Source organism: Aulonocara stuartgranti, assembly GCF_965226115.1.
Source record: "Aulonocara stuartgranti genome assembly, chromosome: 10".
Taxonomy (NCBI): Eukaryota; Metazoa; Chordata; class Actinopteri; order Cichliformes; family Cichlidae; genus Aulonocara; species Aulonocara stuartgranti.
The window spans coordinates 11,188,655-11,213,126 of NC_138946.1; the positions used below are offsets into that span (position 1 = coordinate 11,188,655).

General features: G+C 38.2%; 1 protein-coding gene across 3 annotated transcripts in view; it reads left to right on the top strand.

Moving 5' to 3' along the window:
* The window catches only part of fstl4 (follistatin-like 4), a 225,842-nt gene that overhangs the window by 10,067 nt on the left and 191,303 nt on the right, over positions 1-24,472 (top strand). For 2 of the 3 annotated variants that reach the window (XM_082548886.1, XM_082548885.1), the window contains exons 2-3: positions 4,069-4,228; positions 11,890-11,923. In XM_082548886.1, coding sequence (XP_082405012.1) covers positions 4,079-4,228; positions 11,890-11,923 — 184 coding nt within the window. In that variant the 5' untranslated portion in view covers positions 4,069-4,078. Of the gene's footprint in view, positions 1-4,068; positions 4,229-11,680; positions 11,793-11,889; positions 11,924-24,472 lie in introns of those variants that run through there. The other variant, XM_082548887.1, reaches the window with a different exon arrangement.

Sequence of the window (24,472 nt, forward strand, 5' to 3'; positions counted from 1 at the left end):
TTTTTCCGTATTTAAGTTGTTAAACAAGTGAGTTCTGAGCTTGAAGTGTTGTATTTAGTCACTTGCAAAATTGTAGTAAAACCTACCGAACAAGACCAAAATATTATTTTTTAAAATTTTATGGCACGGCATTTCATTTCTTCATGACCCCGGAGTACTGAGCCTTTCATACTGTAAGCTTGTGTTTGGGCGTCCACACATACATTAAAAAAAATCTTTGCTGCCTCTCAAACATTTTAAAGCTTTGGGTGAAAATGAATATTTGGCCTTAAAATTTGAGTTCCTGACTTGTTGAACTGGCTACACCTTAAAGGCACATAAGCTGGTGCTTTTCTCCTTGTGTCTCATTTCAAACTGTGGTAGCTGGCAGCTGGACCTTTACTACACAAAAGTCATATACTTACAAGTAATATACTTTGCTTATGTTTAAATGTGCATTCATTTTAGCTTCATAAACGTTATTAAACTAAACGCATTATAGCAGCATCACGAAGAAGGCATTAACTACCTGACCACAGGTGTTGTTGATGAAGACTGGAACCAAGATGCAATCAAATAATTATGTTTTCATGATTTCAAGAATAGGTCTTACTTTCTAAAGCAAGTAGTAAAGTAAAAGAGCCACTTGTTTGTAGACTTGATCTTGACTGTGATGAAAAAGATTATTATTAAATGTCCAGAAAGTAAAGCAGTTTTAATTGTAGAAACCACAGCAACAGGTAGGTCTGCGAGACTCTTTGTGCTATAAACAATATCCCTCTGTCACATAAGTTTAGGAAATCCACAAAAGGAAACAGGAACAATGAGATGGGGAAACACTACAGCTGAGATGTGAATAGATGCATTTAACTTTCAGCACCTTAGGTCTGTTTTTGTTGCAAGTCCCTCAGTAAACCAGTCTGATCTGTGCAAAGCTGCCAAAGGCTGCAGCGACTCTAAAGAATGTGTTCCTCTAAGCTTTTTAATATTCTGGTCAAATAATAGCTTCCGCACAGAGTTTCTCCCTCCTGATGAATTTCAAAATGGACCATTCAGTCCATGAGACCGGGGCTCTGTTTGCATTTGTGTGTATGTGCCCGTGTGTGCTCATGTATGAATGTGTGTAGCTGTGTGTGGGCCAATGCCAGGGGGAAAGGCAGCACATTAAGACAGTGACTGGCAGATCTCATTTGGTGTTTAATTTCACAAGGGTGAGCTCTCATCCATGTGGGCCCATTAGCCCCCGGCTAGCTAGCTGAATAATGTTGATGGTCCCTTCATGAGTTGTTTACACTGACAGGACTTGTGTGATTTTGTGTCTATGAGGCAGTGAAAAGTAACAGAGTATCTTTACTCAACTGTCACATAAGAAACTGCGGCAAAGTAATCACAAAACCCCAACATTTGCAACATATTTCACAATGTATAAATTCTTCAAGCTCCAGCCATTGAAAGCGATAATGAAATAAACAACATATTGTTGTTATGCGGCAAATTAAATATATCATGATGTGCTGGTGGTTTTAGTGTTTTATTGAAGTTATGCAGGTTTTCTTCTTGCTGTTATATATTGGTAGTTACATGTCTTGTGTGTCTTAGCCGGTTTTACTACCTGTCTATGTCTTGTTTCAGTGATTGTTTCCACCTGTTTCCCATTACCTCCTCATGTGTCTCCCATGTCAGTTACTGTGTTGTCAATTGACTCTCCTTCTTTGAGCTTATTTGAGTTCTCCCAGTTGTTCTGAGAGTATTTGGTGTCTTCATAATCTTCTTTTACATTCTTTTTATTTTGCCTCATCACTGTTGGACTCTTGCTTTGGTTCCTGCTTTCCTTTTGCTGTGCATTCTGTAATTCCCAGTAAATTCTCATTTTTACATTTTCTTACTGCATGTCTACAGTCTGTTTTTAAAAAAATGATATCTATCTTTGCAATACATCAGAGTAAGTTATTTTTGAATAAACTATGCTGTTACTTAAAGTGCACTTTGCAAGTATATTTCCTTAAAGCTCTATTAATCAATTTTTATATTATCAAGGGATCAAATGAATGTGAAAAGCATAACCCATAGCGACAATGTCAAGCCCTGGAAGATTAATTATCTGATGTTACAGGTCCTGTAATTCTGCAGACCCATTTTATCAGTGTGTTATTTTTTTCCTCATAACCTTCCTTTCATTAACTTATTTAAAGACACAAGTCACTCTTATTGGTGCAAAGAAAGACCCATCAGTCTCGACTTATAGCACACCCCTCTTATCAGTTTCATTATATAATACATTAACCGTTTTGTGTACACTTTGTTTTGCTGCTTGCAAATAGTAAAAAAAAAGAAAAAAAGAAAAGAAAGCAAAAATTAAATGGCCATAAAATTATTACTTTAAAAAGTAAAAGTTAGCTTGGATAAACTTTCAGCCACCATCTCCAGGGCATAACAGGTCAAGGTGAATCACGACTCTCTTCTAAAATTCTGCATTCAAGTCAAGCATCACTGCAGACATTTGACACCATAAACTATTGTACTGCTTGAGATGCATCATGGGTTTTTGTGCCCTTGTTACAGTACAACTGCAAACTTTATGGCCCCCTAAGGGAAATTTGTTTTCACGCTGGTTCAGCAGTAAAACATACAATAAAGCCATATTCTAAAGCATAAGTCCACAATAAAAACAATAAACCTATTACCTAAAAGCACAATTACACACGTAACAAACTGCCATGTCGCACAGTGGAACTATAAAGACACACATCAGCTGATAAGATCCGATGAGAAGTCAATATTTCCCCTCAGGGCAAACGCTACAGGAGGCTGGCACAATACTAAAAACATCAGTGCAGTGCAAGATAAACTCAGTACAATATCTTTGCAATAAATACTCATTGATGAGATAAAAAAGCAGACAGAAAGTCTTTATAAAGCCTGCATTATATTCTATTGTGACTGTGTTGACGATTAGTGTTGTTTATTGAGTCTGGGGTTCACTTTAAGCCAATTGCTATAATATTTTCCCCTCATCTGTAGAATACTGAGTGATTTAATTTGACCTGAAATGCTCTTTAGTTCACTTACTTTTGCAATCAGGGCTAAAGAAGAGGCATAATTTCAAACATAGTTAAATGTTTAAATTATTCAATTCAAATTTTTGTCATTTTTAGATGATTAACAAAAGGAACTACTCATTATTTGAAAGACATTTGAGGCCGTTATGTTTGAATTTGTCAGTACGTATGTGAGTGTGCGCATGTCACAGCAGTGAAACCGATCTTCTGAATTTTTATTTTAAGCTCCCACACCACTCCACCATTTCTTACTTCAGAGGGTTTTCTCTTTGTTGACATCAAAAGATTTTTTATGTACTTTGTAATACACATAATTATTCCCATCAGTGTGGTCTTTGATGTGTACATAGCAGCATTATGCTGTGTGATGTGTGTGCGTGCATGGCGAGTATAATACTTGTTCCACTTGGTCTGTGAGCATACATTAACATAATTTCAGGTATTTGTCTCTGCATGTACTAAATCTATTATCAGACATCTTTAAACATTTTGGAAGCACTGCAATATCAGATAAACATTCAATAAAGACAGAGTTATTCAAATAAAAAGTAAGAATTAGGGCTCACATATTTTTTTTCTGTCTTTGTGCTTTTTGCACAGAGAGGAAAGCTGCATAATTGGTACCGTGAGTTCAACTCATGTGTCTTTATCTCCTCTGGGGCAAACAAACTGATATATTATCAAGTAAATAAAGTAATCAAAAATTATTTGCATACAAATTGGATTATGACAGATTAAAATCACAGGTAAGGTGTGAAGATTTGCAGTCAAAGCTACGTAATAAACAGCACAGTTTTGACATTGTTTATTTATTCACGCTGATTAAAGAACATGTTAAAGAGGTTATGTCTCATTTTCACAGTTTTCAACTGCATACTAGACATGTCAACTGTCACGTTCCTGATAAATACAGACACTTGTTAAGAGAACTATTAAACTGTGCTGCACTTATTTCTTGTAACTGCAGTTTGCAGAACAACAGAAAGAGTCTAAGAACTATGTGTGCATTGTACTTTTGCTTTTCACACAGAGAAACACTCATGGGCAGCATGGGTGTTTGGGCTGTGGCTGTGGCCGCTCTGCTGGGAACCTCGGGGTGCTGGCTCGCTGAAGGGCACAAGAGCAGCAGGCGAAGCAGCGGGGATACAGTCAGCGTGTCACGTACCTCCTCCCAGGAACCTCGCGCCATGGTAAATATCCCGTGCATTCTGCACGCACATACACATCAATGCACTAATGTACTGTACTGCGTCCCACTGAGGCCATTACCTTCACTGTCTGACAAGCTAGAAAAACACTTGCAGTGATGAACAGTAAATCAATCGTATCAACCTTAAATCAAATCAAGGTTGTAAAGAAAAATGAAGCGAGCCACACAGTCGAATGATAAAAAAAAAAGCATGTTTGTTGTAAATCTGAACAGATTTTAAATCCTGTAAAACATTTATTTTATTGTCACTTTCTATCTCCTGCACTATGACTTGCTGATGCGGTTAACTCATTATATACATATCACTCTGCAGATAAGTATAAGAGCATAAAGGACTGATGCATGTGCATAGGATGACCATGGATGACCTTATTTTATATGTACTTATCTACACTGCTGCTATACATCTATATAATCTAGATTTCAGGTTTTTATTGATTAAAATGAATGAGTATACTCAAAGGTAGAGGAAGCTATTGACAATATGTAGGCCTGATAACAACCGATAAAAGCCATTAATGGAATGTTGACATCCAAACTGTGAGAATCTGTTCTTTGTTGTACAGTTACTATAACAGTTAGTGGTACACTAACCACCATCCTACACCTGCCTGCCATTTTCTGTCTACACTTTATATTTAAACCTAGCAATTGTTCATCTAGCCATTTACAACAAATTGGAGATGATTGCTTTAACACCCATGGGCAAGCACTTGAATGAGGTCACTTGGTTGTATCTATCAGGGCTGGTTGCAAAAGAATCATGAGTTAAAAAGGGAAATAGACACCCTTCAGAAAACTGTCTCCTGCCAGGAAGAATGATCCCTTCGATTGATTTGTTTTTTAGATAATAAACATGAAGCCCAAATAGGTTGTCAAAAAGACCTATGAACAGGCAGACAGATGGCCACCACACAGCCCTGTAGACATCCTGGTTCTTTTCAAAATGAATGATGAACACCCCCTGGTCTGTAAGTCTCACTCACTTCGGGCTATGCCAAGTTGGCACTCTGTTGTGGAATGCCATTTTGCCGTGAGGTTCTGTCTCCCAACATCACTTGATGCAAAAAACAAATTCCCAGGCACAGAATCCATCTATCTGGCCAGAACTGGAACTTAAAACGCTGTCAACTGGTGCCAGAATTGAGAGTTGACCGTGAGGTGAATCATGGAAATCCATGATTTCACAATATGCAAGTCTGCATTCTCAAAGCCTCTGGGAAAGAATAAACAGTGTCAGATTTTCACCATAACTCAAATGCCCCCAAAATAATGTAACACTTGCAATAAAGAAGGAGAAGTATGTTTGCTTTGCACCTGATCAACAAAATAATATAAACTAAAAACTTCAGATTAAGCCTTTTGATTTTTGACTCATTGTCAACTTCCTGGATCCTTACATAATAACCAAAAGACTATGCTGACATGTCCATGCCAGGGTCATAGCAGCTTTGGGACATTTACAGTATATTAGCTGTCACAAATGTGTAAGCATATGGAACTTGAGGCTTCTGCAGGTTTCCTTGGGGAACTTTTCCCTGCCATCAAAACATGCTTGGTTAACTCTCCTGTCATTATGCCCAGATGTAATCCAGTGATAGGCACTGACTGGAGTTGGTCTCCAGGTACTGAACAACAGCTGCCCACTGCTTCTTATATTTGCAATGGTTTAAATGAGGAGAATGAATTTGTCTGTCAGGATCTGACAGACAAACACTACAATGGTTAAAAAAAAACAAAGAACATGTTAGTCTAACTTGTCCATATTCGGGCTCAGATGTGAGGTACTATAGAACAGTCTGACTTTGCAAGCACATTATGTACTGTATATGTTATTTATTATTATAAACAGACTTAAATGTGCTGTTTGTGGGTGAATGTTGCCTTTATTTTGCCGTGTGGCTGAGGCTACATCAGTCTTGGTTCTGGATTCTTGTGTTACTACATACTGAAAGACAACACTCGCCAACATGCAATTTTGTAAGCGCAACACTTAACAGGACGGTTATGATTTGGTTTGGGACTGGCCTCTGTATAAAGACCATAGCTGTTAAGTGATTTTACAGCTACCGCAGAAAAAGAGAACCGTGCTCACTGGATTAAGGTTTAGGAGTAAGAAGGTTAGGCTTTGTATGAACAGGAGAAAGGCTGCAGGAAAAAGCAAAAAAAAAAGAGAATAAAAATACTCTTCTGCTCACAATGTCAGATTCTCTTTTTGTGTTTTAATTTCCAGTTTTCATTTACATTTTGATGATGAATTGAACCCGTAGAGCTTTACTTTTTATTTTGTTGCGGTCCCCAGAGGGTTAGCTCACATTCTGCTCAGGCTGGTTCCTCATAATTTGTACTCAAAGCTGAAGAAAACCTTTCAGGCAGGCACAACATATGCAATGCTTGCCTTTATATGAAGCAATAATAGTATTCTCTACTACAATTACAGTGGTAGGGGATACTGAATGAGCTCGTGAAGCTCAGCACAACCATCTGGTAAAGAACATCAGTCAGTTTGAATGTGTCTGCCTTCTTTAAGACAGATGTCTAACTTGGAAGTCCATCAAAAAGCATAATTCCAGCTTCAGCTTTTTGAGGTTGTTTCCAGTTTCTTCAATTGAAGTGTGCAGCTGCAAATAATTGGATAAAAAAAAAAGCAAATGCTTGCAACTATTAAAATATTTTAGGTCTAAAACTGTGCAATCTAGGTATTGATTGTGTTGGAGCCTACCTGGCCTGCCGTAGCATAGCATGAGAAAAAGTGATTACTTGTTACATATGTACAGTAAAAATTAGTTTCAATATATATCAGCCTACATATACTACAGTCAAATAGGATAAACCACAAGAAATTTATGTTTCAGTCTCTAAATCAGCAGCTACATTTAAAGATCACTTGTGTTAGTTACATGCACTCAGCACCAGTTGCGTTTTCAGCATTGATTTATCGGTTTTAGTTTGGAGGTTATTTGTGAAAGAAATTGTGGTATATGGCAGTGGAAAATCAATTACTGCACCTATTCTCATGCACCTTCTATAAGGACTTGATTAGCAACCCTTGATTAGCATATTGATTAATGAGTCCTCCCCATAGGGTTTTTCTTGATATATAAAGAAAATCCAACTTCTAGGAAAGCAGTTGTTTATAATTGCTACTTGAAGCTTGGGGAAATTGTAATAAATGGAAGGGTTGAGAGAGTTGTTCTTGCCAGTGAGTATTGCTGGAACATAAAGCTGCTCCATCTCCATCTGATACTGAGACATGTTGGAATTTGTCAGGCTTTTTTTTCCATTTGAAAATAATCAAAGTTATACCTGTGAACGTATCACCGCTTCATAACGTGTATTGCCAGAGTCTGATTCTTTTTTTCCTTTTTCCTTTGGCTGCACTTCATTAAGCCCGTTAAGTGGCTTGTTGCTGCACTGATGAATTGCTGTTAGATAAGACAAGTCTCTTCTTTCCAAGCAACAAACATCAGGGATCATCTATTGAATGTGGATAGATGAACTCTTGTAGGAGAACAGACAGCGATTCAGCTCTCCTTTCCTGCTCCTCTCCTGGTTCTCTTTGTGTCCTCAGGCAGTATCATCGAAATGTCTTCTCATCAAACTATCTCTGTCTCTGTATATTGAAACCACGATGCTGAGCTGGTCTTCAATAATCACATTCCAGCAAAAAGTTTTGTTGTTGTTTAAAATTAGGAGTTTGAGAGAGATGTATAGAATGAAAGTGGGCGCATTCGTGAAAGATGCCTGGATAGCAACACATTTAAGAGATTGAGGAGAAAGCATATTCAAGTAGACTTCATAACGGGCACTGCTTGGCTTGAATTGCCCTGTTGTTCAAATTGCATTCCCACAAAATGTCAGTTTCTGTGGCGGCAGTGTCAGGTTCTTGTTTCGTGTGGGTGTTTAAATGGCATCCAAGGTGGAAGCATGTGTTTGCACAGGCAAAATCCTTCTTATTCAGTTTGTACATTTAAACTTTGCAACAAAAAGTACTGAGAAATGCAAATATGAAGCCAACTGTGATACCAATACCATAATATTAGAAGCACAGTTTTTATTTTCAGTCTGCTCACAGTGTCGTGACTGCTCATTTAGTACGAAAAGCTATTGCACAGATAAAAATCCAGCCAGGTGATGCTTTATTTATTCATGTTTGTCAGAGACTCAACACGCCCCCTATTTACTGTAATGTAAATTGAATTCAATTTTATTTATTCACGTCCAAATCACAACATCGGTTTCCTCTTGGTGAATTATACTGTAAAGAGAATAATACAGAGAAAGCAGAGAAACACCAATAATCAGATGACCCTATGAGTAAGCACTTTGGCGACAATAGGAAGGGGAAAATGCCTTTTAACAAGAAGAATGTCCTCCAAGTTTAAATGAGCTTATTTCTGTGTAGCAGAGAGCTGCTGTTAAAAGCATATTAAACGTTCTTTTACATCGCTGGAAAGCAGTTTGTGGAGAAAAGACTGTGTAATTGTGAAAGTGACCGGTGTTATTATTCTTTTTCTAAGTAAACTAGTGCTAGTTTTGTTTTGTTTTCTTAATGAAGAAATCTGTCTCACAGTAAAAGTTTCTGGCCTTTGTGAACAAAGGAGTTGTGTAACATAAAGAAATAAACTTAATCAGTCTTTCTGCACACATACAGCATTTGTTGTTAGAATAATACCCCCTGCTTTTTATTCCTATGGTAGGTTACAATATAAGCTAAGAAGTACTTGAGCTTATATTTTCTCTCACATCAATGCAGCTTGCGTGCTCTCTTTTCCATGGATATGACTTGCTGCTTGGAGGTAGAGATATTAAATCCTCCTCCACCCTCTTCAGATTGTAACAGTGGTGTTTATCATACAGCCATCATTACTGTAACTCTTTTCTCCAGAAAAATGATACTTAGAAAATAATTTGTGTGGCAGTTGCATACTCTGACTCTTTTCTTTCGGGCACTTGGAATTGGTTGAAATTATTTTCTCCAATGGCTAGCATTTATTTAACTAACTGTTTGAGTTCATCACCTGTGAAAACTGCTTTTCTTGGTTATTTGGCTGAGTTTCTTCCCTGGTTTTTCTGCAGTAAACATTTTAGAGGATGCTGCGAACGTGTTACAGAATCCTTTCCTTCATAACAGCACAATGCGTCACTTTTATGAACTTTATCAAGTTACATGGGACTAGCCTAATGAAACATTTTTAGGGGAATGTTGTCTCAAAAGTATCTATAAATGGTAAATGGCCTGCATTTGTATAGCGCTTTTCTAGTCCATAGCTTTACACTACATTCAGTCATTCACCCATTCACACACACATTCACACACTGGCGATAGCAAGCTACATTGTAGCCACAGCTGCCCTGGGGCGCACTGACAGAGGCGAGGCTGCCGGACATAGGCGCCACCAGGCCCTCTGACCACCACCAGTAGGCAAACATGGGGTTAGTATCTTGCCCAAGGATATTTGACATGCAGCCAGGATGCAGCCTGGGATCGAACCACCGACCTTCTGATTAGTGGCTGACCTGCTCTGCCACCTGAGCTACAGCCACCCCAAAATATAAACTGACCTGGAAGCATATGACAGCAAAGAACTGCTAATGCAAGACTCTACGTGGAATACTCTTAATAATCCCATACTCTAATATTGTCTTATATATGAAAATATTATTTATAGTACATCTTATATAATGCCAGAGACATCTGCGCTATAAGCCATAGGGAATGCAAGTCAAGCAAACAGCCTCAGGCTCGAGATGCTGAAATGTGTTGAATCCTCTGTCTCCCCTATCGTGTGTGTCTTGTGGCATTTTCATAGTCTTATCACATAATCTGCAGGAGTTTCCAGTAAAAATACAGCCATCTAATCAGCCTCTATAACCAAAGGAAAAATGGCAGAGAAAAGCATCAGATCCTCCCTAATTGAAACCCAGTGGGTTTGCCCTATTTGCTCAAATGAAATTCTGGTGGTAGTTATTTACATTTCTCCACCCACTAAAAGCATGCAGTACTCACTATTTATGGCTTTTACTTGGTTTTTACTTTGCACGATCAAATCACAGTAAACGTCATTATCACTAAATTAATTTCCCCCGAAGCTGAATGTATAAAATATGGTGGCAAGCAAGAAGAACCCCGGTGAGCCACTGTAACAAGCGGACAGTATTTTTAGAAAGAAAGACGTAGCCTTTCTTTCACCTCTATGCTTGGTTTGATTCTCTAATCAATTGATCAAACAGCAGCACTCGAGATGATGGAAGGCGGTGCTGATGAGCACACTCAATTTTATCCTGCCATGATGAGGAAGCACGTCTGCAATTAAGATGGACAGATGGCAGAGGGAGGGAAGAGAGAGGGATAGAGATGTAGAGACAGAGGCAGAGGCAATGACAGGAGCTACTAAAACTGCTGCGTTTCTCGTGAGGCTCTCGGTCTCCTGGGAAGCCAAGAAGGCCTCGCAGTTGCACGCAAGTTTTATCACTGAGCCTCATTACCAGTGACATCCACACTGAGGGACGAGAATGCAGAATGTCACAACAATTCAATTGCTGCCTCGTATTGGCTTCTTCAGAAGGGGTTTTTGCATTGGAAGACGTGTTTCCGTTCTATTTTTAAAGCAGCGTGTCGATCTTTTTTTGTTTTACCCACGTACGTGAAATTGCATCTCGAGCCGAGGTACAATTCATGCACCTTGCGCTGTAAACACCAGCGATCGGTTATTAAAAAGCACGAAGCGCACACTATAATGCTGACAACTAAAAGCACGCCCATAGTTTGCACGTACGGGTCAGCTCGATTGCATCTAAAAGCAAAATTTGAAAAAAAGTATGATGTTTTTGAGCTCGACCATTTCACACGCCAAATGGTTTCCATTTATGCCATCATTAATTCATGGTTACCCGCTTTTCTTTTTACTTTTACATATTTCTGTTCTCATTTGTGTTGCATGGCACCTAATGCTTTCATTGCTTTTGACATCCGTTTAAATATTAGGCCGTAATATTGTCACAGATGTTCTTATCTACCACTGCCATTGCTCAGTTATGCTACAGGATAATTTTCCTCTCCTCCAACATGTTCAGCACCTGGTTTGCTTAACTTTGAAATTTGAATTTTATGTACCTCAAAGCTGAACATAATTGCTCCTAATTTCATCATCCAAACGCTAGTTTAGCATATTTGGAATGCCATGAATGAAGGTGATGAGACTAACTTAAAAGTGCATCTAAATATCAGATTCACTGATAGAACTGGGAAATAAATCACAGTTTATCCTGCTGGTATCGACTGTTCAACATCCGGATAAACATTCCACTACAATATGGTGACACCTGCCTTCTAACAGCCTGCTGGCAAGTCTGTTTCCAATTAGGGTGATTAAATTGACTCTGGTACCCAGTTTAGTGAAAGTCCTCTCGTCTTTCTGTTGTCATCTTTCAAGCATTTTCTCTCATTCCCACTCTGACTCTCCTTTCATTCTCTTTCCATCTGTTCACCTTTGTTTTCTGCCCTCATCTTTCACTTAGCCTAGAAAAGAAAAGAAGGCATGGTAACGAATGGTCTGCAAAAAGCTGCAGAAAGGGCTGTTTTTGTCTCACTCCTCCAAGCCTGTAATAACCAGTTTTGTGTGTGTTCTCTGTTTGCAGGAGAAGGGGAAAGCAGACGGGAACATCTATCAATGTGAGTACACTTACTGTGTTCAAACCAAACAGCATTTTTCAAAATATGCCATGTTGTGCTCCATTACAAAATCATTTTTTTCTTCTTCTTCTGTTATTCTGACATACACTTTAGTTTTCTGATTACTAGGAAATGCTGCTGGAAAGTAATTCAAATCTAAATGCCTCCCATAAAATGAACCATGCAGTCAGTTTTGGGCAAAGCTATGATAATGATGTAACTGTGACATATATTGCTCCACTGTACTATACTGAAGTGTTTGAAAGCATGGCAGATTTGCATTTTTGAAAGCGTTTCAGTTGTTGTGTTTATCAAGAGATTATTTAGCAACTAGCTGAGGGCCTGACAAGCATTAGCTTACAGAATTTGGGGAAAGAAAAGCATAGTTCAAATAAAGGAAGACTTTTAATAATCATAATAATAAACTTGACTGCACTGTGTATTGCCTTCCTTCGTGAACTCTAACAAATAGAAAGTAGAAGCACCTGAAGTCACTCATTCAAAATGACACCCTGTCAGTAAGCTAAAAAATATAGTTGTCAGGTTAATAATTATGGCTGCCAACCCACTTTATTCTCCTGTCAGAAATGAGTAAGTAATGTTTTGTGACTTGTGTGCTGCTTTACAATGAAGTAATTGCTCAGTTAGCCATACAAAGATCATTTACATTTTTGACCTTCCCTGTAAGCTTGGCTGTTGAGTTTTAGTAGAAGTACGGTTGAGATTTTTTCATGGGCATCAGGTCTGGCTAATCTGTTAATCTGCCAAAACCATTATTTTGATCCTAAATCAATATTTGATAGTACTAGTTATCAGCCTGTATGTTTGTGATTAGTGAAGCTTGTCTTTAAGTAACCCTTCGCGTTTACCCGGCAGCAGTTTTTGTTTTTTAACCAGTGGACTAGTTCTGCACAGCTGTTCTATCAAACTAATTAAACACAATCAATACATTTTTATGTTTGCAATGCTACTGATGATTAAAGAGTGCCACGAGATAGTTTCATCCCTCGGTACAGGTAGTGAACAAGTTGTTGCAGAGACCTCAGATTTATTTTCTGGCAGTCTGCAGTGTTTATTTTACATTGCCTTTTTTCAGTGCTTTACTCTCTGTTTACTCAGTCCATTTGAGTTGCTGGCTGAGTTGTTGTGAAAGGTGTTGTTTGACACGTAGCTGCAATGCTCATGAAGATGAAGTCTTTTTGTGTGTGTGCGTGCGTGCGTGCGTCCATGCGTGTGTGTGTGTTACAAATGGCCCAAGCATTCACACATGATATTCTGTGCTATTGGAGTCATGGCAGTGAGATTGAGCAGTTTGTATGGAAGTTACTGTAAAAGCAATATTTCCTGGCTGACTGCTTCCTATCTGACAAGCGACTTCATCTGTAAGCATTAGGCCCATTATGATATGCAGTCTGGTTGCTGTCTCAGTTATCTGTGCCTGCTTCTATTCAACCTAAACGTGACCCAGAGGATTTTCTTCGTATTTATCTTCCACCAAAGATGTTTATTAGCTGATTTCTTTTTTTCCCCCTTGAACACTATATTATGTGGCTAAAAATGACAGGCGATTCCATATGCTGTACCTCTCATCACAGATGTTCATGTTGACATATAGAAAGCACATATTGAAAAGCAGAGGCCCACGCTGATGGCTCATTAAAAAACAAACAGTAAGGTGGTTCTAGACAAAGTTAAACATATTTCAAGCTTTAGAAGTTTAGCGTTAATTGAATGAATGTGCAGAATAGTGTATAAACCCATCCATACGTCCATCCATTTCCTTAACTGCTTATCCAGTTCAGGGTCCAAGGGGCGGTGGAGCCTATCCCAGCAGTCATAGGGTAAACAGTGGGGTGTACCCTGGACAGTTGGTTGCAGGGCACATATAAACCCATATTGGCAGAAAACGTATTTGGTATGCAGTGGCAGGAAATTGATGGGAGCACCGGAGGATGAAAGTAATTGATTGAAGATTGTGATAATTTGTTACCAGTGCCCAGTGGTTGACTGCGGTCTCTCTCTCTCCTGAATCAAATAAATTAAATATTTACTCCTCAACAAGGTCACTTTTTAATGCTTCTAAATGAAAAACATACAAATAATTAGGATTGCATTGCATGTATTTGCTCTTGTACATTTGTAAATTCAGTTATATTCACTTTTATGTGACTTATCAAAATAAAAATGGAGTTGGAGGGATTAGGGGCCTGTTTTTGACATATGTGATTGAATTAAATAGTGCCGAGAGTCAATTGGAACATTTGTAGTAGAGTGTTAGTTGTGCTCATTGATCTGATGAAGACATTATGCAAATGTATGCATTTTCTTTTCTGGATTGGCCACATCCTAGAACTGCTACTAGGTTTTGAATTAGTATGAGTGCAAGAGGCAAGCTTAAAGACATTCAGTCAGTCAGTCATGATGTACGAAACATCGGTGCCAGTTTTCTGAATGAAAGGGATGAACAGATGTTTTTGCTACAGGCAATATTGCATATGTATTTGTAGGAGTGTCCCTAACACAGTGTCAAATTTTGGGAGGAAAGTATTTAAAAAAATCATACAAGCATGATTTACTAAGGCTTGCAGTAGGTAATTTACTTGCATCATTCATTCAAAGCTGAAAAAAAAGATGTTTTATTTTGCACCTGATGATAGTTGCTGCTGCAAGTGTAAATTTAGTTAGAATGCAGGGAAAGGTGTTGTCACTGTTGGGGATGGATTGCTCAAATCTATGAGCATGATGTGAAAATTTTAGCTCAGTCCAAGCCCTGGGTATATTTCTGGTCCTCTGGAATACTGGTATTTTGATGAAACAGAGCAGAACTCACTTTAACTGAGCGGAGTCGGAATTAGCAAGAGAAAGACGTGCCTTGCGCTGGGTATTACATCCAGCCAAGTTATGTTTTCCTACAACAAGCTGGTGGCTTTGCTGTGTTTTAGTCACATTTCTACACAGAGCTCATTAAACAATGGTAAAAGTCTGCATATCTTCCACAGTCTTGCATGCGGAAAGAATACCATTCATGTTCATTTTCACTTCTCAGAGGTATTGGATCTGTTACATACCATATTGAAATGTCAAAATACAGCAACTAATGGTACTCATAAGAAGTGGGTTAGATTTTTATCTGAATGTTGCAATGTGCAATAAACTTTAATGAATCCCTTCAACATCACATGGAATGCAGGAAAAAAAAAATCAAGAATACTGAGTAGATTTACACACGAGGCACAGTAACAGTAACTTCACTACTATTCATATGGGTCAGCCTTTGAAGGTGAATAATGTGTATTTTCTTCTTCTGCACAGTTCAGATGTCACATAAAGACTTAGTTTGTAATATTTTGTCACCTACCTATCATACCTTCTCTGGATCCATAATGAGGTGTTATATTTATGCAGACACTGACTCTCAGACCCCACACAGTCCTCAGCCTCTTCTTAGTTTGCCTCTTTATAAAAATTTCTCCTTTGGCTGCCTCAGGTTGTTCTAAAAGCACAAACAGAGGGTAATGTTTATTTTTTTTATTTTTTTTGTAGTGCTCTTGTTAGATTGCATTGGTCGTTACTGAAATCAACTGCTGGGTTTTGTTTATAAATTAGTGCACTGTTAGTAGATTACCGGAAAACTTTAAATGCATTAGCAGATTTCTGCATTTATGGCCTCGTGTTAGTTTGCCCATCTTTGTAAATTAGGCCTATGTTGCTTAATTGGAGTTTTTGTGGGCAGGAGATTAGATTTTAGCTCTTTTCTGGTTGGTCAGTTTTTACTTTTTGGCTCATTGTAGTAGGAATACTCCCTTGTAGGACAAAATTGTTGTCTTCTGATACATTCTAATTCTTCTTCAGTTTGTTTGCAAGATAACCAGTTATTTAGCTGAATACATTAACATCCAGACACTTAATTTGTTATACCAACTTTTCACAATGACACAGGTTGTCAACCCTCTGTGTATAAACCTACCTGATACTGTAAATACTGTAAACTTTTATTATATCTGTTTTAAGATGTTGTGGTAACCTTAACAAAACATTACTGGCTTGTCACTACTGGTCTGACTAAAGTGACCCTATCCATGACTCACACTAGCTAGGTAGTTAGCTCACAGTAGCTACAGTAGTTAGCAAAACCCTTTGCTTGATGATAAAGAATTGGTAAATTAATGTCCGCCAGAGCAGATTATACTTAGTGACTAGGGGCAGTGTTTACTTTAAATTGATTTATTGTCGAGGCCCAACACAGTTAGCACTGGCCACCACCATCAGATTGATTGTTTATTTGTTTTCAATGTAGCTCAGTAATTCCTGGTCTTTCCTTTCTGTATCTCACTCTGTTTCTCTCCCCCCCTGCAAAGAAAAAAAAAAACATGCCAAATTCTTAAGAATCGCTCTAAAGTTCACTAATTGTTAGTAGGGATAAATTGGTCTTTGTACCTAACACAATGTTGTCAAGGTTAGAGATTCTTCAAATAAGCTGACAATAGGAGTAGGGATGGGTATCGTTTAGGTTTTATCCGATACCGGTGCCAAAACGGTACTTTTGAAATGGTGCCGGTGCTTAAACGGTGCTCGAGCCGGTGCTTAAAGAATAAAAAACACAAACTTCGTGGAAAAACCTCTTGTGTTTTTATTTTTCCCAGTAATTTATTTTAAGCAAAATTATAACAAAGTTAGCCTTTTCTGTCAATAAAACATAACATCTTTGGTTGGAACCAGTGCTTAAACAATTGAAAACACAAACTTTGTCATGAAACCTGTGATGTTTAGCAGTTTGTTTTGCAAGAAGATAATCATATTAGCCTTTTATGGAGCTATACGGCATCGCGCTTGGCTGATGGCATGCCCAGCACAAGAGAAAACTCTTTCAGAAGGCGTTGATGAGGCTGGGACACAAGTATTTTTCTGATAGGGCAGATAAATTGGGGAGTGTATCCCTCTTACCCCACTACCAGGCCACAGGGTCTTGTCCAGAGGTAATTCCTGGCAGTCTTTTGTATATTTGAAACTCCTTCTGTACCTGCTCTGTGACTGAGGGGACTCTACCCGCTTGAGAAGCAGCCTGTTGAAGCTCTGTCTTCATCCTCAAACAGCTTTTCTAAGGGTGACTTCTGGACTTTACTTAGCTGAAAAACAACAAAAACAGATGTGTGAGGTTTGCAAAATAAATAAAGATCACTTTTAGAATGTAGTGGTTGTGTTAGAAAAAAATCTGAAATTACATATTTTTCTGGTTTGTCCATGTCAGCATCATCCACCTCGCTGTGTGCTTTGGGGTCCTCAGTGGGAGGCTATGGACACACAGATAGTAAAAGAGCATTCCTTCAACATAGAAACTACATCATGATGCAGAAGGACAAGATTGTACACACACAATGAAAATACCTGCGCAACTGCTGCTGTGGCATTTGCAACTGCTGCCTTCTCCAACCTGTCCCAGATGTCAGTAGCTGCCTCACCACCTAGCCTGCCTTTAAAACGTGGGTCCATCATCGTGGCCTCCTTCAGAAATTTCTGAAGGTTTTCATCCTTTAAGTAAAACAAGATATAACATAGGAGCTGATAATGAAAAAAGGTAACCCTATTTTTCATGCGCATTGACGTTGTCTGCAAATACAGTATATGATATCTTTTCTGCAGACTACCCCAGAATTTCTTTTATTGAAGAGGTGAAAACACTGTCTTCATCACATACAGAGCCACCATTGAGAGTGTTCTAACTTACTGCATATGCATCTGGTACACTAGCTGCACAGGGGCTCAGAGGAAAGCACTCCAAGGGATCATTAACACCGCCCAAAAGATCACTGGCTGCCCTCTCCCCACACTGGAAGTTCTACACAACGCCCACTGTTTTAAAAAGGCCCAAAACATCATAAAAGACACCTCACATCCTGGCCACTCCCTGTTCGAACTGTTGCCCTCAGGCAGACGGTACAGGGCAATCAGAGCAAGGACTAATAGACTCAAACACAGCTGTTATCCAACTGCAATAACACATCTGAATACTACAAAAAAATGTCCATCACGCCACTCTTGTGTTAATCTATGCACGGTCTGAAGCATGTGTGTGGGAATGTATGTGAATGTTTTACTGTTATATCTTATTAGTATTTTAAGTATTCTATCTATTTTATTTATTGAATTTTATTGTTTTATTTTTTTATTTATTTATTTTTTTTTTTTTTGATATTGCTAGGGATGATGCAATGATCGGGGACCATTCTTAATTTCGTTGTTCTCATGACAATGACAATAAAGTTTCTGATTCTGATTCGTCTGAAATGTGCCTCCAGCTTGGCCAGGATAGGGATGATTTGGCTGCATGTGGGTGACTTGTCACTTGAGACACACATGGTTGACGTGTACAGGACTTGCATGCACTTAATAAACTCCTCTGCCTTGATTAAATCAGTGTGTGTGAACCTTTCTAGCCTGTTGAAAAATATTCACAATGTTAAAGGTAACTGACGTAATTTAGCTCTTGCAAGTGATGCTCATGTCATTCACTTACTTGTCCTTCTCAATAGGCTTCCTCAGCTGTTGATCCAGAGCAGCTGCCTGGATTGCATCAAACTGCTCCATAAATCTCTCCACCATTAGGAAAAGAGAATTCCAGCGCGTCTTAACGTCAAGAATTACATTATGTTCTGGCAAATCTAAAGCACAGATAGACACAAACATATTTTAAATTACTATAACAAAGGTAATATGAATAACAATACTTCTTAATATGTAACTTCATGCGCTACTTACTCAGGATTCGCTGCTTTTCTCTGAGCTCAAGAATGAACGTTTGAGCCACACCACAACTGAACGGATTTTGGCACACCAGGTGGAAACTGCAGGAATGTCATACACCTTTTGTGCGGCCAGGTTGAGGGCATGAGCAAAGCATCTCACTTTTAAAAAGTCCAATTTTTTTCAAAGCAACATCCATGTTGCAGGCATTGTCTACAGTGGCAGCAATTATTTTCCCTCCCAAGTGAAATTGCTCCACAACGCTTGATATTTCTTTAGCGACAACTGGACCAGTTTGTGACTCATAAACTGCTTCAGTGCTAAGCACATTCTGCTTCATTTTGCCTTTGTAGATGTAGTGAACAGTCACTGTGAGGAAATGGTCCTGAGCAATACTGCTCCATCCATCACAGGTGATAGCGACCTTGTTAACCTGTGCCAAATTCTGGATGAGGTTGCTTTTCTCCACGCAATACCAAGCAGGTATAAGTGTGTTGGATTGATCATTCCTGGATGGGGGCTGATACCTTGGATTAAGGGGAGAGGACATCTCCCTGAATTAAAAAAACAAAAACAAATTTATAAAAAGAAAGTGTTTTTGACTTGAAATTTAATTCTTTTTTTCAGATAAAATAAATAAAACATATAAACCAGCTCCCAGAATAAACAGAAAATGCATTTGAATTTTCGTTAATTTTTTTTCTTCCAGATAAAAAATAAAAACATATAGCTCACCTTTTTATTCAAATATAGTTTACTTATAATATTTAGAGAAGACTTACAAAGCTAAGCAGCTATGAACATATTAACCTTTACAGTATTATAAAGTCTATTTTTTATGTCAGAGTAATACATCATTTTTCACCTGAATGATGGTGACTCCACCGTTGAAAATGGATGGAGATCTTTGACTATAAATTTTGTCACTGCCCTATGAATTTTGTCCACTTTTTCTTTCGTCATTTTAGCCTTTTTGGCCAGGGTGAAGGGAGTATCTGCCATCAAACAAGAAGACAGCCACATGTAAACAAGTAATTTCCCCATGGGGATCAATAAAGTATCCATTATTATTATTATTATTATTATGTAACTATGAGGCTAAGATACTCACCCAGAGAAGAACAGGCGCTGCTGCCATCATCAGTTATCATTTCTGCTACACTGGCAGGGCTAGGGGCCAGACTCTCCTCTTCGGGTTCTTGGATGTTACTAACTCAGAGAACAGGCACAAAACCCGCAGTAGATGTGCTCGGTGTGATGTCTTGCTGCAAGTTATCAAATTCAGGGCATTTCTCGGCTTTTAAAAAAACGCTATGCGACGCCATGTGTTTCATTAGATTTGAGATGTTACCTCCTTTGCACATTATTACCTTTAAGCACTTGTTGCAGGCTGCTGAGTTTATATCTTTTGCTGTGAAGTACAGCCACACTCTCGAGCACTTCGCCTTCGCCATTTTAGCTCTGCTCTAAAAAAAACCCGTACGTACCTGGGCCCGCCTACTATCCTTGGAAAGGAAGTGATTGGCTAGATTTTTCAGGGGAAAAAAGCACCGAAATGAAGCACCGAATTGTGCGCTGCTTTTCGGTCTGGTTACTACCGCTTATGTCAGAACCGGTTCCACAATGGCACCGGACACCGGTACCAATCCCTAAATAGGAGGCATTCAAGGAACCTGCGCAGTAAGGACAATGATAAGTTAATGCTATGATATTGCTGGGTTAACAAAGCTGCAAGTTAATATTGAGTGTTTGGGTGATCCTCATTCATTTTAATTGTCACTGAAAGTTTGTTCAGTTAGTCCAGATTAGTACTGGAATACACTAAATTACACAAGTTATTAAGACTATGGATGTATGGACAGCAGAATTTCAAGCAAGGAATAAAAAGCCAAACAAATAAACTACATTATCAATTTAACATTTAGTAAAATTGCATTTTTCAGTTTAGTTGTGCGGGAACATAATTTTCGAGGTGTAAAAAGTCATAAAATAGTCACCTGAGGAAGCAGTAAAAAACTCAAAGAAGTCAGCAGACATATTGTGGCTTTTTTCTGCACAGGGTGTGCTGATTTTCCTCTTGAGACTAATTATCTTCTGCACTTCTGTTTGCTAAACTAGATCAGCTGTCGAAATCAGGCAATTACATTTAATTTTCTTTTTTTGCTCTCCTTTTCTTTGGATGATGATCAACAGAGCTCCTGATTGCCTTCTTTTCACTATTGACAGGTTGTTTCTTTCATTTTTGATTTTTCATTATATAAGTTTACCCCCACCCCCAACACTACTACCTGCCCCCCCTTGTCTACTTCACATCATTTGATGTAATCTTCGGCCCTCTTTTTCCATCCATATACCCCTACACTTGCAAACCTGTTTGTTTGGAGTCTACATACCTCATGTTCAGACAGTGGCATTAATCAAATTGGCCCAGTTGTACAGCTGAAACACAGATGTTACTAGCTTTTGTGCAAAGCTTTTGTATGTGAAGAATTTCACAAAGTTTAGACACAAATTCTCAGTAAATTCCATTTTTACTGGTTGGTGATGCAGAAACCATCCCTGGTCAAAATGTCACTGCCTGGGAAATATGTTATTCTGTGTTCTTTTCACCGAATGTTGTTTTTGCCAGTGGGATCCATATGGGGGAAAAATTGAATATTGCCCATTTATCTTCCCAGGGAATGGTGATTAATTTGGTCTTGAGTGCTTAATTTATGAACCTTTCCAAAGGCCTAATCAGAGTTTGTTACCGTCACAAATTAAACAATGGGAAGAGGCAAAGTAAGTTAAGCAGTCCTGTGGTTCATTTAGATTGTAATTGGGTGAGAATTAGATGGGACAAGGTTGACAGAGAGACTCCCTAATAAGCAGCAAATGACTGGGGAGGAAGTTGGGAGGAGAAAAAGTGAAAAGGGAGTGGAGGAAGCCCAGAGAAGGAGAAATGTGGGAGGGGTGGTAAAGCAAAATATGTGTTCAAAGTCATCTTCTACGTTAACAGAGTCAAGTAATCTGTAGCTTTTGGTTTAATACAACAAAACGACATGAGAGGATTTTAGCTTTGTGTTATAATTAAAACAACAGATGTGCCATTAATTCTTTGAATACCTTGAAACAATAAGATGATCAGATTTTGAGTCTGTGTTGGTGAGAGGAAAAAAAGAGTGGTTTAAAAAAAAAGGCCTAGGAGATTTTTTTTTCTTACTGTTAAAAAAATTGTTGGAATGTCTGATTTAAAATTTAAGCAAATTCTTTCATCATTGTGGTCTCAAAAAGCTGTAATAGAAGTTTTTTTTTTTCGTATACGTCATACACACATTGCTTGAGACTTGTTCACCAATCACCAGTCGTAGGGGGAAAAATGTGTATTTCCTTATTCCCTGGCTGGTTGGTGCGGTTCCTAGAGGTTTCTGGCTGTCTCTTGTTAAAATGGGTTGCAAAGAAGGTGCTGTACCCAAAACCTCTTTATTATTGCTTTAGTTGCTAGCAGAGCAGTAGTAAGACATAAAAGACATAAAGGTGCCAGATATTCACCTTCAAAGTAAACACTGTACTTCAGCACTGCAGCCAACACTTTTCAAAAGGTGTAACTTTCATTTTGAACCCAAAGCATCTCCATTTCAGGGCTGTTTTCACAGTCTTAATATACCGCTAAGAGAGTAGCTGCTTGCTTGCGGATAAGTCTGGTTGCTAATTAAATGCTCTTTAGTAGAGGTTCCCTAGTGCATTACTAAAGATGTATTTATGAGGACATGAGCTTAAGCACTTGTTAACAGACATGTTTGATATTTAATATATAGAGTCAGCAATCAATTAGTGCCTATGTCTTGTGAAGAAGGTAAATCTAACTGATGTAATTAAAGACTGCTGTTGATGAGGTTAGATATGACTGTTGTCCAGTTATTAACAGAATATCTAGTATATTTAAAAGCAGAATGGACGATATAAGCCTTATTGTCATGTGTTTTGCACTGTTGAACTAATTAATAGAAGTTACAGGTGGCAATACCCGGCAAAGTGAGTAGGAGTAGTGATAGAATTTGGTTAGCCATGAAGTATAATGCATGAGGAGGGCAGAATAAATGACAACGTTATATTCAAAGTTGACAAGAAAACCATTAAATCGCTGGAAAAACAAACCCTGCCCTCACAGAGTCTATGTAAAACTCAGAGCATTATTTTCACACAAACCTTCACATGATAACTAATATGAAACAAATAGTAATTTAACCTGTGATTGTACTGGGAAATTGTATGTGTGATGAGTTGGGTATGCAGGTGGTCAGTGCTAACAAAGATAGGACACGCAAACCAATACCAGCATGTATACAGAAACCAGTTTGGTTTAAGCTTTAAAAAAAAAAATTTATATGTCTAATATTTAAAAGTTTTAAAAAATGTTGTGTCACACCAAAAATGGTTTTATATTTTTCAGGCCTTGTTGGACATTAAGAAAGTATTTACTTCTTTAATATTGTCTTTTCTATGAATTAACCCTAAGAAAAATATTGCCCTACCATATGTTGTTTGACACAAGAAATCATTTAAAATGCATTGAAATGCTATCCTCAGGTAGACTACACTCAGTGAGCGTTCCTACCTAATGAGAATATCCAAAAAGAATAATTTAATGTTGTAAGTTCACTGAGTTACATCGTAAATCTCTGTGAAATATGATTTCATTAAGCTGTAGAAGCAATAAAGATTACCGTGCGAAGAGTTCACTTTGTCATTGAAGGCTTAATCAAATCAATCAAACGAAACAGGCTTTGCTAAAATCACACCCACCTTTATAGACTTCGATACAAATTTAGAATATCTTCAAGTAACGTTATGAGTCATAAATCTCACAATTTTTGAATGGTCATGAGTTTAAATTTGATTGGTTAGGAATCTACTTTCCGATACGATTAGCAGCTGACCAAAGTTTCACACTGTGATAATTTTTACCAAAAAGATTTAAAGCCAAAGACAAAAGGTGGATTGTAGTGCCATGTTGAGCGCCTGCAGATACTGCTGAAGGGCTTACGGAGGGCACACAGCCTCTCCAGAGGCTAAGACGGACTGACAGTGGCACTCTGAATAACACTTACTATGACTAGGGCATGCAGGCTGCTTGGATACATGCATGCACACATACACAAGCCAGATTGCAGACAGAGCCTAAAAACTGTCATGTGGAAAAAGATGTACCAGGAGAATTGGCAGGCATAGGTTTTTGTTTAGGGGCTTTTCTCTGACTTCCTTTAATCTTAAATGAGCTTGAGTTGTATTATTGTAATGTTTTCCTATTTAGTAAAATACACATCCAGCTTGATACCTTTTTGCTTGCTCTAACGTTAGAATAAACAGCTATTTATTTATTATTTCAGCAGAAATTTGGTTTTACTCATTCAATTTTTGTGTAACACTAAAGTGTCCCAGCATAGTTACTGTTTTTTTTTTTTCTCCAGTTGCTTGTTTTATCCTATGCATTAATTATCAGTTGATCAATCACTAATTGTTTGTGGACAACACATTTCACTTGCAAAAGTATCTGTTAAACAAATAGTTTATTTCTTCTGGTTAAGAGTTATCCTCACTGGGTCCACAATTAGTGCATTTAGTATTATGTGTAATCGAATACTGTCTTTCTCATACTGTTTGTGCTCTACATTTTTCTCAGTGGAGGTCTACTCCTGGATGATACTTGCTGCTGCTGTGTGATTGTAAGCATCACTGCAAAAACTTCACATCTATTCTTTACCTTCATCCGTCTGATTTTTACTGCCTTACACATCAACCACGGACGGCTTTATGAGCTGAGAACAA